Source organism: Bos grunniens, chromosome 7 (assembly GCF_055505025.1).
Source record: "Bos grunniens cultivar Pamir isolate PY7600 chromosome 7, Bosgru_T2T1.0, whole genome shotgun sequence".
NCBI classification, from domain to species: Eukaryota; Metazoa; Chordata; class Mammalia; order Artiodactyla; family Bovidae; genus Bos; species Bos grunniens.
This window is the reverse complement of record NC_141171.1, coordinates 50,361,164-50,374,956: the sequence shown is the minus strand read 5'-3', so window position 1 is coordinate 50,374,956 and position 13,793 is coordinate 50,361,164. Positions and strand designations below refer to the sequence as shown.

Below are 13,793 nucleotides of genomic sequence, written 5' to 3'. Positions count from 1 at the left end.
CATACAGGCTCTTTAGTTGTGGCTTATGAACTGTTAGCTGTGGCATGTGGGGATCGAGCTGCCTGACAAGGGATTGAACCTGGGCTCCCTGCATTGGGAGTGTGGAGTCTTAGCCACTGAATCACCAGGGAAGCCCTCTAAGGTTTTTTTTTTTTTTAAGTTTATTATTATTATTTTTTCTCTCTGCCTTTCTTTCTGGGGTAATTTGCCTGTTTGGGTTAAGTTCTTTTGACTTCCTCTCTAGTTTACTGACCAAAATTTTTTCACTACTCCAATTTGCCTATTCTTGATATTTCACTTAAGTAGAACCATACAATATCTATTCTTTTGTATCTAGTTCATTTAATTTAGCCTAATATTTTTAAGGTTTATTCATGTTGAAGCATGTATCAGAATTTCATTTTTTATGACTGAATAATGTTCCATTGTATGTACCACGTTTGAAAAAAAATCTGTTGAATACCTAAGTTATTTCTACTTATTTCGCTGTTGTCAGTAGTGATATTATCAACATTCATATGGAGGTACCTGTTTGAGTCAATGTTTTCGGAACTTTTAGGTGGAGTATGTACTTGGGGTGGAATTGCTGGATCACATATATAGTAGATCTATATTTATCTTTTTGAGGAATTGCCAAACTGTGCCACAGCAGCTGTACCATTTCACATTCCCACCGGCATTGTACTAGGGTTTTAGTTTCTCCACATCCTCATTAACATTTGTTGCTGTCTCTCTCTCTTTTTTAAATAAACTTTAGCCATAATGGTGGATATAAAATGGTACAGTGTTTCATTGTGGCTTTGATTTGTATTTCCTTAGTGATTAATGATGAGAATCCTTTCATGTCCCTATTGGCTTGTGTATATCTTCTTTGGAGAAATGTCTATTCAAGTTTTTTGCCCATTTAAATTTTTGTTGTTGAGTTATAGGTGTTATTTATATATTCTGGATACTACATCATTATAAGATAGAAGACTTACAAATATTTTTCTAATTTTTTGAGTTGTCTTTTCACTTTCCTTATAATGTCATTTGAGGCACAAAATTAAAACTTTTAATTTTGAAAGAGTTCTGTTTGTTTTTCCGTTTATCATCTGTGCTTTGGTTACTATATTTAAGAAACTATTGCCAAATCTGAGGTTACGAAGATTTTCCCTACGTTTTCCTAAGAATTTTCTCTCTTAATACATTTTGAGTTAATTTTTGTATATAAGGGAAGAGTCCACTTCATTCTTTTGCATGTGGATATCCAGTTGTTCCAGGACAGTTTGTTGGAGAGACTGTCCCTTCCCCATTGAATTGTCTAGATAATGTTGTTGAAAATCAACTTATTGCATATGTAATTATTTCTGGACTCTCAGTTCTGTTCCATTGGTCTGTATATCTGTCCTTACACCTATACAACAGTGTTTTTTTGTTTTTTCCCACAGTGTTTTAATTACTGTAGCTTTGTAGTAAGTTTTGAAATCAGGAAATGTGAGTCCTCCAACTTTGTTCTTGTTTTTCAGTATTGGAATTTTTTTTTTTGGTGGAGGTTGGGGGGAGCATACATTATGCTAATAGGATCTTAAAATCCCCAACCAAGGATTGAACAGTGAAAGTGCCAAGTCCTAACCACTGGACTGTGAGCAAACTCCTCACCATCAGGATTTTGATAGGGATTGCATTGAATCTGAATATTGCTCTGGGTAGTACTGTCATCTTAGTGATATTAAGCCGCCGATCTGTGAACATGGGATATCCTTTTATCCTTGTATCATTTAAAGTTTAACAGCCATGAGGGCCTGCACTTTGGTTTGTTTGATTGTCTGAAAAGTGAAGTAAAAGGCTTTATGACTTGGGAATATTGAATTTTGCTGTTTTAGGGGATGCTAATGGTATCTGCCTTCAGGTATAGCAGTAGATATGGTTAAGAAGTGAATGGTTAACCATTAGGGACTATAACCATTTAGGGACTATGTAACCTGTAACTATTTAGGGACTTCCCTGGTGGTCCAGTGCCTAAGACTCCGCACTTCCAATGGAGGGGTTAGGGTTTGATCCCTGGTCAGGGAACTGGATCCCACATGCCGTATTGAAGATCTAATATCCTGCATGCTGCAACTAAGACCAGGCAGTCAGATAAACACAAAATTTTTTTAAAAAGTGAATGGTTATAAAGGTTCATGTGAACTTGGGCCCGTGTCTGTTCACACACAGATCATTTGGTTAGTTTCCTTCTTTCCTCACCATAGCCAATACCACCCTGTGCAACCTAATAACAACCTGGATAATGAAGAAGGAAGGGACAGGGCTATTATATTAGGTTGGAACAAACGTAATTGAGTTTTTGCATTGTTGAAATCTGCCATTTGATATTGGAATACTTTCTTAATATGGTTATTTTATACATCATTTTAATGCACATTTCTTTATACTTTTTACTAATGACTTATTCATGCTGTTTATATTTAATTTGGACTATGGAAATGATATTAGACAAAAAGTAAATTCGAGTGTTTTTCTTATTCGAGTTGAAAATGAATCGTAAAGCAGCAGAGACAACTCAACGTTAATGCGTTTGACCCAGGAACTGCTAATGAACGTACAGTGCAGTGGTGGTTCAAGAAGTTTTGCAAAGGAGACTAGAACCTTGAAGATGAAGAGCTTAGTGGATGACCATTGAAAAGTTGACAGTGACCAACTGAGAGCAATCATCAGTGCTGATCCTCTTAAAACTGACATGAGAAGTTGCTGAAGAACTCAGCGTTGACCATTCTACGGTCATTTCACATTTGAAGCAAATTGGAGAGGTGAAAAAGCTTGATAAGTGGGTGCCTCATGAACTGACTGAAAATAAAAGAAATCATCGTTTTGAAGTGTCGTCTTCTGTTATTCTGTGCAACAATGCACCATTTCTCAATCGGATTGTGACTTGTGACAAAAAGTGGATTTTATACAACAGTCAGCTCAGTAGTTGAACTGAGAAGAAGCTCCAAAGCACTTCCCAAAGCCAAACTTGCACCACAAAAAGGACCTGGTTACTGTTTGGTGGTCTGCTGCCATCTGATCCACTACAGCTTTCTGAATCCTGGTGAAACCGTTACATCTGAGAAGTATGCTCAGCAATTCTATGAGATGCACCGAAAACTGCAATGCTTACAGATGGCATTAGTCAACAGAAAGGGTCCAGTTCTTCTCCGTGACAGTGCCTGATTGCACGTCACACAGCCAATGCTTCAAAAGTTGAATGAATTGGAGTATGAAGTTTTGCCTCATCCTCCATATTCACCTGACCTCTTGCCATCGAACTCCTGTTTTAAGCATATCGACAACTTTTTGCAGGGAAAACGCTTCCACAACCAGCAGAAGGCAGAAAATACAAGTTTGTCGAATCTCAAAGCATGGATTTTTACACTGCAGGAATAAACCAGCTTATTTCTCATTGGCAAAAATATGTTGATTGTAATGGTACCTATTTTGATTAATAAAGATATGTTTGAGCCTACTTATAATGATTTAAAATTCACGATCTGAAACTGCAGTTACTTTTGCATCAACCTGAATAGCTCGTGCAAAGGTCCTGGATGACTACAGTTTCAGCCAAGGCCTCTCTCCTCATATGGGGGAATGGAGGCTACTTTAGGTTGACAGTTTCAGCCAAGGCATATCTCCTCATATGGGGGAATGGAGGGTTACTTTAGGTTGTTCTACATCTGGGGTAGGAGACCTGTGATACCTGTATTCCAGAAATGTCTGTCATCATCTGAAATGTTTGACATCTGTGAAAAAAGTGAGATCATGGGAATCACTGTGTTGGGGCAGGCGGGGAGGGGTGTCAGGCACCAGCTTCATATTGACCTTCTATCTTCTGTGTTTACATTCCTCAGGCCTCTAACTATGCCTCACCAGGGCCTGCTCCTTTTTAGGATGGCTCCTCTGTGCGTACTGCTCAGCATGCTGATGGTCTCCTGCTTCAACTTCTGCCTCTGTCATAAGAACTCGGTAAGTATTTTCACACAAGTAGAGGGATCTTTGGGATCCAAGAAAGTCTCCATGCCACCAGGGCTGCTGTGGGAGTTTCTTTCTTTCTTTTATTTATTTTTTTATTTTACAATATTGTATTGGTTTTGCCATACATTGACATGAATCTGCCATGAGAGTTTCTTATAGGAATGTGACCAGTGCTGGGTCACGGAATGTGTGCACTTCTTCCCCTATCCCTTAGTCCTCTGGCCTCTGTTTAAAGCTTACGGCACATTTTCTCTTTGGGGAAAAGATGGTGGTGATGATAATGATGTAATAACAATGATGATGATAATAATAAGCTTATCATGTACCAAGCATAGTCAGTCATTCAGTCATGTCCAACTCTTTGCAACCCCATGGACTGCAGCACGCCAGGCTTCCCTGTCCATCACCAACTCCTGGAGCTTGCTCAAACTCATGTCCATTAGTTGGTGATGCCATCCAACCATCTCATCCTCTGTGTTCCCTTCTCCTCCTGCTTCAATCTTCCCCAGCCTCAGGGTCCTTTCCAATGAGTCAGTTCTTCGCATCAGGTGGCCAAAGTATTGGAGCTTCAGCATCAGTGCTTCCAGTGAATATTCAGGACTTGTTTCCTTTAGGATTGACTGGTTTGATCTCCTTGCAGTCCATGGGACTCTCAAGAGTCTTCTCCAACATGACAATTCAAAAGCATCATTTCTTCAGCACTCAGGCTTCTTTATGGTCCAGCTTGCACATCTGTACATGTCTACTGAAAAAATCTTTGACTATACAAACCTTTGTTGGTAAAGTAATGTCTCTCCTTTTTAATATGCTGTCTAGGTTTGTCATAGCTTTTCTTCCAAGGAGCAAGTGTCTTTTAATTTAATGGCTGCAGTGACCATCTGCAGTGATTTTGGAGCCCAAGAAAAAAAAGCTCTGTTACTGTTTCCATTGTTTCTCCATCTATTTGCCATGAAGTGTTGGGGCTGGATATCATTATTTTTGTTTTTTGAATGTTGGAATTTTAAGCCAGCTTTTTCACTCTCTTACTTTCATCAAGAGTTCTGCCATAAGGGTGGTGTCATCTTTGTATCTGAGGTTATTGATATTTTTCCCGGCAGTCTTGATTCCAGCTTCTGCTTCATGCCCGGCATTTCTCATGATGTACTCTGCATATAAGTTAAATAAGCAGGGTGACAATATACAGCCTTGACGTACTCCTTTCCTGATTTGGAACCAGTTTGTTCCATGTCCGGTTCTGTTGCTTCTTGACCTGCATACAGATTTCTCAGGAGGCAGGTAAGGTGGTCTGGTATTCCCATCTCTTTCAGAATTTTCCACAAGTTTGTTGTGATCCACACAGTCAGAGGCTTTAGCGTAGTCAGTGAAGCAGAAGTAGATGTTTTTCTGGGATTCTCTTGCTTTTTCTATGATCCAACCAAGCATTGTATTGTGTGCTTTTATATGTATTCTTACTTAATCCCATCAAATGTTAAATAGACAACTGAAGTTATTATCCTCATTTTGAGAAGGAGGAGAACTAACAGATGCTAAGTAACTTGGCCAACATTATAAAGCTAGTTTGTAGCAGAGCTGAGAGGGTCAGAATTTTCCCCAAGGACTGGGTTACTTGTGTGGTGAGCACCAAGACTACTACTTCTCTACTCTCCTCTTCCATTTCTGTGTCCTCTTTCCCTCTGCCTTTTGTTGCATGTTCTTTATAGTCTCCATTTCATTAACCCAGACCTCATTACTGAGGGTTTCTGTCATTGACAAAGGCAGGGGCAGAATGCCTGAGAAGGCCCTGAGCTTGGTCTGGCTGCAGGGTGTCCTGGCCCCATTTCCCTGGCCTGCCCCAGCAACAGCCTGCCCTTGACCAGCTCCCAGTGCCCTCTCTTTCCTCTTCCTTGAGATGCCCTGACTGTCAACTCTGACAGTTTTACCCTCCCCTGGCCACCTTCCCCAACCCCAGGGGTCCTACTTAAATGTTGGTTAAAGTGCTGGAGGCTTTGGAACTGGAGGGCCTTGAAGTGCAGATGACAATTGTGATGAATTTAATAGCAATTCAGCTCAGCTAAGGTTCACCTCTGGCTCATGGCAAACTTCCACCTTCCCTCTGAAGTCATTTGTTTTCTCTCTGCCTTTCTCCCTACTTTGTGGAGCGGGAAAGAATGTACAGTTAGGAGTCACGAATCCTTTTGAGCTTTTAATGTTCTTTGACTAAGATCTTGTTGCTGTCATTTTTCTGGTCTCCTCTTCAAGGACAGTAAGACTGGAATCCCATTGGCCCCAGAGGGTGCGACTGGCCACAGAATGAGGTTGGGGCTGGCTCTGACATAGCTGGCCCAGAAAAGCACCCAAGTTTTCTGAGGGATTAGGGCTGTGTCCCCTTTAGCCTGCAGCTCTTGAGGATCTGGGTACTCCCCGTCGTGAGCTTTAGCAGATGCACAATTAACAAAAGCGTGCTGATGAATTTACTTAAGGACTGTGTGCTAGTAAGTCCCTTTTGGATAATAGTTCAACCAAATAGATGAGCTTTCAGAGCCATAATTATTCTGGCCCATTTATATTAGCTCTATTGAGCCTAGTCTCAGAAAAATGTTAATACTGACTTTCATCAGCAGAAGCTGCTTTTATCCTTATGTCTGTTCCTAAGCTGTATCCATTTGTCATAATCTTTCATCATGTGCTAAGTACAAGTAGGAATTGAAGCATCTTTTCTCTCATACCATAAAAATTGCTGCCCTGATGGCATTTAAAAATCCAAATTATGCAGCCAGCCACCTTCACAACAGTGAAAATGGGGGGTGGGGGAGATGGGAGTGGTCATGATCCTTTGTTCAGAGCCTGGAGTCCAGACAAATGCTCCTGGTGACCTGGAATTGTTCTCCCCAAGGGCATTTGTTACAGGTTTATGGCCACCCAGCAAAGGTTGGCTGTGTGTATCAGGATATGATCTGGAGCCATCCTCCCCTCCTGTCGCCTGCTGTGGCGCCTCTCTGGGGTGTCACTTCTAAGGAGCAGTGTGAATGCTAAAGGGATGTATTGTGTGGTATACTCACCTTCAAGAGGTGGTAGATGAGTGGGATAGTGGAACCCAGTATAAAGGAGCACAGAGCCTTAGTAAGCTCTCTTTTGCCTCCCACTTTGGCAGTTTAACCATTTCTGAGCTTTGTTTCTTCATGTGTAAAACAGGGTTGTAAAACAGGTACCTCCCTCTTAAATTTTAGTGTAGATTAAATGTGATTATATATATAAAGCACCTAGAATTGAGACTGGCACTGTATGGCTAATGGATGGTCAATAAATGTCAGCTGTTATTTTTTAGTATGGGGTGGCTGCTTCCATTGTTTAATTTATGGCTCTGTCAGTCAGGCTTCTATCCCAAAATGTTACCCCCTCAGTCTGTCTCTGTCACAACAGCAATCCACCTACCCTGAGAGTTCATTTATTCTCTTGGATCTTGAAGGCTTTGGTCTTTAAGAATCTCTTATTCAGTTGCAAGTGTAAGGAAGTGTATCATGGTAAGCTGTTGTCAGTTAACACCTTAGCTGGGATTTCTTGCCATTTCAGAGGAAATTGGTATTTACAGTATTGATGGCAGAGAGAAGAGAGAATTCAGCATTGAAAGGAGCCCTGAAAAGCCAACTGAGAGGGCACCAGAGCATGAGATTTACTTCAGAGCTGACCACGGGCTGGCTGGCCTCCCACACCTCTCGGTCTTTGTCTCTTGTTTCGGACCCTGCTGGAGCAGAGGGAGGGTCATCCCTTTCTCTGCGACTGTGTTTCTCACCTTGTCCATTAAAGGGCAGGGGCTGTGCTGGTAAATGTGCTGGGGTGATCTCATTCCCCCACTGCTTGCTTCCATTAGCATCCAAGGCACAACCGATAGAACACTTGACTAAGAACAGAAACAGAGAAGTGAGTCAGGATTCAGACAGTCCTGGACTTAAATCTCTGCTCTTCTCTCAGCATTGTGGTTTTGCACAGGTCCTGTGTGTGTAAAGTGGAATTAAAAGTGTGTGTTTCATAGGTGAAACTTGGATGAGTTGTGTGGCATGGAAGGTACTTAGACCAGTGCCGGGCCTGTGGGTAGGGGCTTCATAAATGGTAGCTGCTGTTTTCCTTACAACCCCATCTCCATGATGCTGCTTTTCCTGAAAACCTTTTCTGGAATTCCACCTTTGAAGTGACTGTCTAACTTGCAGTATGTTCGTGTGACCAAGCCTCCCTCAGTGCTTGCTGAAGTCACTGAGAGCCAGATTTGGTGAACAGAGTGAGTTGATCAGACAGATGAGCACCAAATTTATGTCACTTCTACTAAAAACAGGTGAACTGTAAAATAATGGCAGATTGTGAGAGAGAGAGAGTGTGTGTGTGTAGCTTAAAATATGGTTCAAAGATGATACCAAGAGGAAACTTAAAAAAATATTTTGAGCAGTGATAGGATTGTTGGAAAAAGGGGCTTTCCCGAGGCTTCAAGTATGTGTCTCAGTGGTTCATATCTTGTTGTAATCCTTCTTCTTGAACCTACTTTGTTAGTCTCATTAAAGATCTAGGGAAAAGGGCTTTCTTAGCCTCTACTCATTGAAATGAACACTAGCCTTGCCTGGATTTTGAAGGGTCATATTTTCATCATCACCATTACACTTGCCTCTTTCTTTCTGCTTCTCTTGATGTTGAGGATTTGGTTAGTTGATTACCGTTATACCTGCTAGGAGTTAACCTGGCTAATAGATACACTAAAGCAAGAGTTGTAATGTAAAGCTTAGAGATGTTTAGTTTGACTCTCCTTGTGTTCTAAAAGTAAGAAATATCAGATAAAAATATGGATTTCTGTTTCTTATTCTGCCATGAATGCCTTCATGGCAGTGGCAACTGAGTAACAGCTATGTTTCTTGATCAGGGCAGGAGGACTCCAGTTTTCACAGTTCCACTACTCCTAGTTGTTTTTACACTGAGCACACAGCACATTTACATCCGTCCCTGCCTGGCTTCTGGAGGCATTTAATCCACATACTTCAGAGGTAAATATTATTAATGGTCTTCTAGCCCTGCGGTCTAGAGACTGACTTTTGGCAGAGACTGACCAGCATGACTGGGCCCTGGAGTATATAGGCTCCAGGTACTTAGTGGACAAGGTGGTCTTTGTTCTGGAGTATGGGGCTAGTTCCTGGCTGTCAGCAAACTCTTTGGGCTTGTCTCCAAAAGATACACCTGCCTGTAGGAGGAAGCGCTTCTTTCATTCCTTTGTTGTGTGATTACAAACTAAGCCTTGGGCTGGGCAAGGGGTATATGCAGTGGTGAAAAAGATTGACACTATGCCTGCCCTCAGGAAACTCAGCTGTTGGAAGTGTGACGTCCATGCCCTCAGAATGTAGGGAGCCTCCTGCCAGTCTGTCTGCTCATCAGTCTCACACACACCTACTCTTCTGTTGCTAGTTTTTCTTTTGAGCTCAGACTTGTACAGACTTCAAGTTGAAAGGGTAGGAGGAGTTTGAGGGACAAGGCTGCACAGGTGACCACAACCCAAGCCTGACGTGCCTGAGTGAAGCTATTTTGTGCAGTCCATGCTGGATGTCACAGCACAGACTCATCTGACTTGCCCCTACGGATGACTCCCTTTACGAGTAATAGGTGTAATGGCTACTGTGTAGCCAGGGCTAGTGGTTTACAGGGTAATACTTCTAACATATGAGTGAGATGTTATTTCCTCTTTACAAATATAGAAACTGAAGTTTAAAAGTTAAGTAACTTTTCCTGGAGTCAAAAGCAACTTGGAATTGAACTTTGGGTTACCTGAAGCAGAGCTTCAGTTTTAAACCACGATTCTATCAGTGCGTCTTGTTACTTGTAACATGATTTAAGGACATCTTCTTGTCCAAGCTGACTCATTTGAAAAGACCCTGATGCTGGAAAAGATTGAGGGCAGGAGGAGAAGGGGACAACAGAGGATGAGATCGGTTGGATAGCATCACCGACTCAATGGACATGGGTTTGGGTAAACTCCAAGAGTTGGTGATGGACAGGGAGGCCTGGCGTGCTGTGGTTCATGGGGTCACTGACTGAACTGAACTGATTTTGTCCAAGATAATTTTCCTTACTGGTCCTTCAGAAGATCTGAAATTCTTCCATCTGAATCTCATGTTTTTATTTCTTGTTAAAATGTAAAAATCCTTGGAGGGGCTTTACATTGTCATCTTCAACACCTTAATCCCTTAATCTTTCCTCTGTCAGCTAGTTAAAGATCAGGACCTAAGGGACCCAGGGAGGTTCCTATCTGGACCTGGGGCACTGCTTGAAAAAAATGGCATTGTTACCTCCCATGTAGGATTAAAGTTGTTTGGGAGACCAAAATGAGATCTACATAAAGTACCTAGCACAAGTTTGGGTTCATAGGAGGAATCCATGAAAAATACTCTTAGGGGGAGAATTGGGAGGTGGGAGTGCTGAAATAATCTTCCAGTGTGCTAATGTGGGTTCTTCTTTGCCCTCCCAGATGTAATTTCTCAGAGCTCTGGAACCCTCTGGTTCCAGTTTCCTGAGGCCTTATTGCTTTTTTATACACAAACAGGTTTAAAAATGGGACAGGAAGGATGGGAGGCTGGGAAGGAATAAAATGAATAATACTTTGTATTTATATTACATCTTTCTCTCCTGAGCTCAAAGTGCTCAACAGACACCATCTCATTAATCCTCCATACTCTCCCTGGGGTGGAAGGAAACAGGTTTTAGGAAGAGGTTTCCAACCTGGGCATCTTCCTCCTTTAGCTCAGCTGGACTTGTGCCTTCCCACTTGCACCCCTTCCTCCATGGACTGGAATGTCCCAAGAGGTCATGTATGCCCCGTAGGTACCCTGGGGAATTAAGGTACCCAGGCCCTTTCTCTGCCCTGCTGGGTGGCTTAGGAATTAATTGGGCTTTAGCTACCAGCTTTTGTACATCTGAGTTGACCATTTGAGGCCTTACTGTTCTATTCAGTTGTATGCTTTTTCTTTTATAAATATCTTTAGTTTTTAATTATAAGAGTAATAGGAATTTTAAATATCAAACAGTATAGGAGCTTATCAAGTAGAAAGTTAGTCTCCTATTGTCTCATTTTGTCGACCCCTCTCCCCAGTATGTTCCTTTAAACCCCTCACGATAGTGTGGAACCTTCTGAAATTTTTAAACAGTGCATATACAAAAGTGTCACATACACACAACACATGCTGTGTGAATTGAATCATATCACCTCAGTTGTACTGGTTCTGAGACTAATCTTGTGAAAGGTCCAAACATGGCTAGGGAGGGCAGGAAATGTAAGGAGGAGAGTGTACTCCCCCAGGCCGTTTTCTTTCTGCTTGCTTGCTACCCAGCTGTGGTGGTTCATGCATGCCCTATTTTCCTTTTTCTGAAGGAATTTGCACTGACCAACCCAGAGAAGAGCAGCACCAAAGAAACCGAGAGAAAGGAAACAGAGGAGGAGCTGGAACCCAAGATTCTGGAGGTGTTTCACCCGACCCATGAGTGGCAGGCACTTCGTCCAGGTACCAAGCCCAGCCCTGTCTCCAGGAAACACACTTGAAAATCAAAATGTGTATGTCCTTTGTCTCCATAGGGCTGTTTTGGAGGAGCACCCCACTCTGGCTTCCTTGGAGGGGAGTAGTGGTGGCTGCTGCTGCAGGACTCAGGGACCTTCACGTTCCTGCAGAACAGAGATTGCCGTGTCTGAGTGTCCTGGAAGGCAGGGAGGTGGTGGGTGGCCGAGCTTTCTGAGAAAGTGATTGAAAACTTTCTTTCCTTGCACTTCTGAAGCGCAGGAGAGGCAGTGACATGTGCCTCACTGTGCAAATGCTATTTTGGGTTCTGTTGCTCGGCTCAGTGCTGCTGAAATATTGTTCATGGGAGAGTCCTGAGCACCGGTGCAGAGTAGGAGTTTTCTATTGTTAAAGAAGCCTGTGCCAAGAAACAGGGGCTGATCCTGGCCTGGGTTTTGAACGGAGGATCCTCAGAAGGGACAACTTTTGAACCCTTTTATGGCCCTGGGCCCAGGGATTAAAGTAATAATGAAATAAGCCAGCAGTTGTGGTGTTTACCATATTCAGATACTGTGCTAGGTGCTTCATGTGCGTAAGCTTGTTCAGTCTTCACAATAATAGGAGCTATTATTGTCTTTATTTTCAGATGAAAACATTGAGGCTCAGAGAGAGTAGGTGACTTGACCTATGTCATTCAGCTAACTTGTCCAACATCATTGACCCCAGCCTGGACTCACCTTCTTCCCACTTGTCCTTGGTTGGAGCCCGACTGGGCCCATTCTCAGGAATAGGCTATTTGTGTTCTGCACTGTTGCAGTGGGATGACAAGCCCTGGCAGCTTCCAGAGCATAGTTTCATCAACTCCTTGCCTATATTCATCACCATGTTCTCACTGCTGCATTGCTGCTGTGCTGGGCAGGGGCAGCATTTGTGCTGCCAGCCAACTTTCTGATAGCAATATCTCCCCTGCTGGGCTTGAGTGCAGGTAGTTACTGCCACAGAAAAGTGATGAACCACCAGGAAAACCAAGTAGGTGCTAATGGTGTTGGGTAGAGGGAGATTTTAGGGGCAGAGGTACTGGGCTCAGCAAGTTCAACTTTTGTTCTGGCTGCTTTCCTCCACCTTCCCTGAGAACTGAGCCCCCTGGTCTCTGAGGACTAAAACTAGAGGGACTCTCGGGGTGTGGAAAGTGGAGGATGTGGGTTATGTTCATTGATTTTATGTGATTAAAAGTGCTTATACCACTTCTGACCAGGCAAGTGCCTGGAGCACATGGAAGTCAGTGTCCCTACCCCTACCCTCTTTTCCTGTGGCACTCTTTAAGGCCCCAGTCCACAATGCAGATCAAGCCTGAAAGTTCTGACCCAGGGCCCTTGCCCAGCCTCTGGGCAGTGGGGTTGCTGATAATGGTTGAGCAAAAGAACCTCTCTTTTTATCTTTGGGGAGGGAGGGCCAGTACCTGTGTGACAAGGGCAGGCTGAGTGCTCTAAGTGTCTCTTGGAGAGTTAGAGTGGAGTACTAATTTTTACATTTAACTTGTTGTCCCATTGACATCCTCTGCCTTCTAGTTTCTTAAGGCTCCTTATACATTGTTCTGCCCCAAGTTTCCTTGAAGCCACTCCAAAGGCTTGTGAATTGTGTTTGAGCACAGACACTCAGGCCCCACAGTGCTGAGGCAAAGCGAGTCTAGTTCCAGTTGTGCTTGCCCTGTATTCCCAAAATGTTTTCATTTCACCTACACTCACCCCCCAGAGCAGGACCAGTGAGGGGAGGAGGGAAGGTGAGAGATTTGTTTTGGCCTCAGGGTTTAACGTGTGATGATTGAGAGGTACTGTCGAGGCAGACAAGACTCTCTTCAAGATGTTCTGTGTGTACATTGAGAAGGTTTTTATATGTATGTTTGTTGGTAGGAGATTGACATCTCAGGGGTCTGTATGGATAGCTGGCATTTGCCTTTAATCAGTATATTTAATCCACCTGGGATTCTAAATTCTAAATGCTACCTGGGAACTTCCATCACAGCTACTGAATGGTTAAAAGGGATGTTACTAGTCCTGGAATGAGTAGATAAATGAGGAGGTAGTATAATTTATTAATAGTGGTAAAGAGCACAGACTTCAGACTGAGCCAGTCCTGGATTAAAATCCTAGGTTTACTACTTAGGGGATCTTGGGCAAGTCACTGAATCCCTCAGTTCCCCAATTGGTGATGTGGGAGAAACGTCCTGCCCGCCTCCTGCAGAGTCTATTCTGAGGATTTCTAACAAGAAAACATAACCCGGTACATAGCAGTTCTGATTTTAAA

At 42.9% G+C, this 13,793-nt stretch overlaps 1 protein-coding gene across 19 annotated transcripts in view; it reads left to right on the top strand.

Moving 5' to 3' along the window:
* Positions 1–13,793, top strand: part of SIL1 (SIL1 nucleotide exchange factor) — a 250,318-nt gene that overhangs the window by 60,357 nt on the left and 176,168 nt on the right. For all 19 annotated transcript variants that reach the window (XM_086411862.1, XM_086411861.1, XM_086411853.1 and 16 more), the window contains 2 exons: positions 3,870–3,984; positions 11,369–11,498. In XM_086411862.1, coding sequence (XP_086267988.1) covers positions 3,880–3,984; positions 11,369–11,498 — 235 coding nt within the window. In that variant the 5' untranslated portion in view covers positions 3,870–3,879. The remainder of the gene's footprint in view (positions 1–3,869; positions 3,985–11,368; positions 11,499–13,793) is intronic.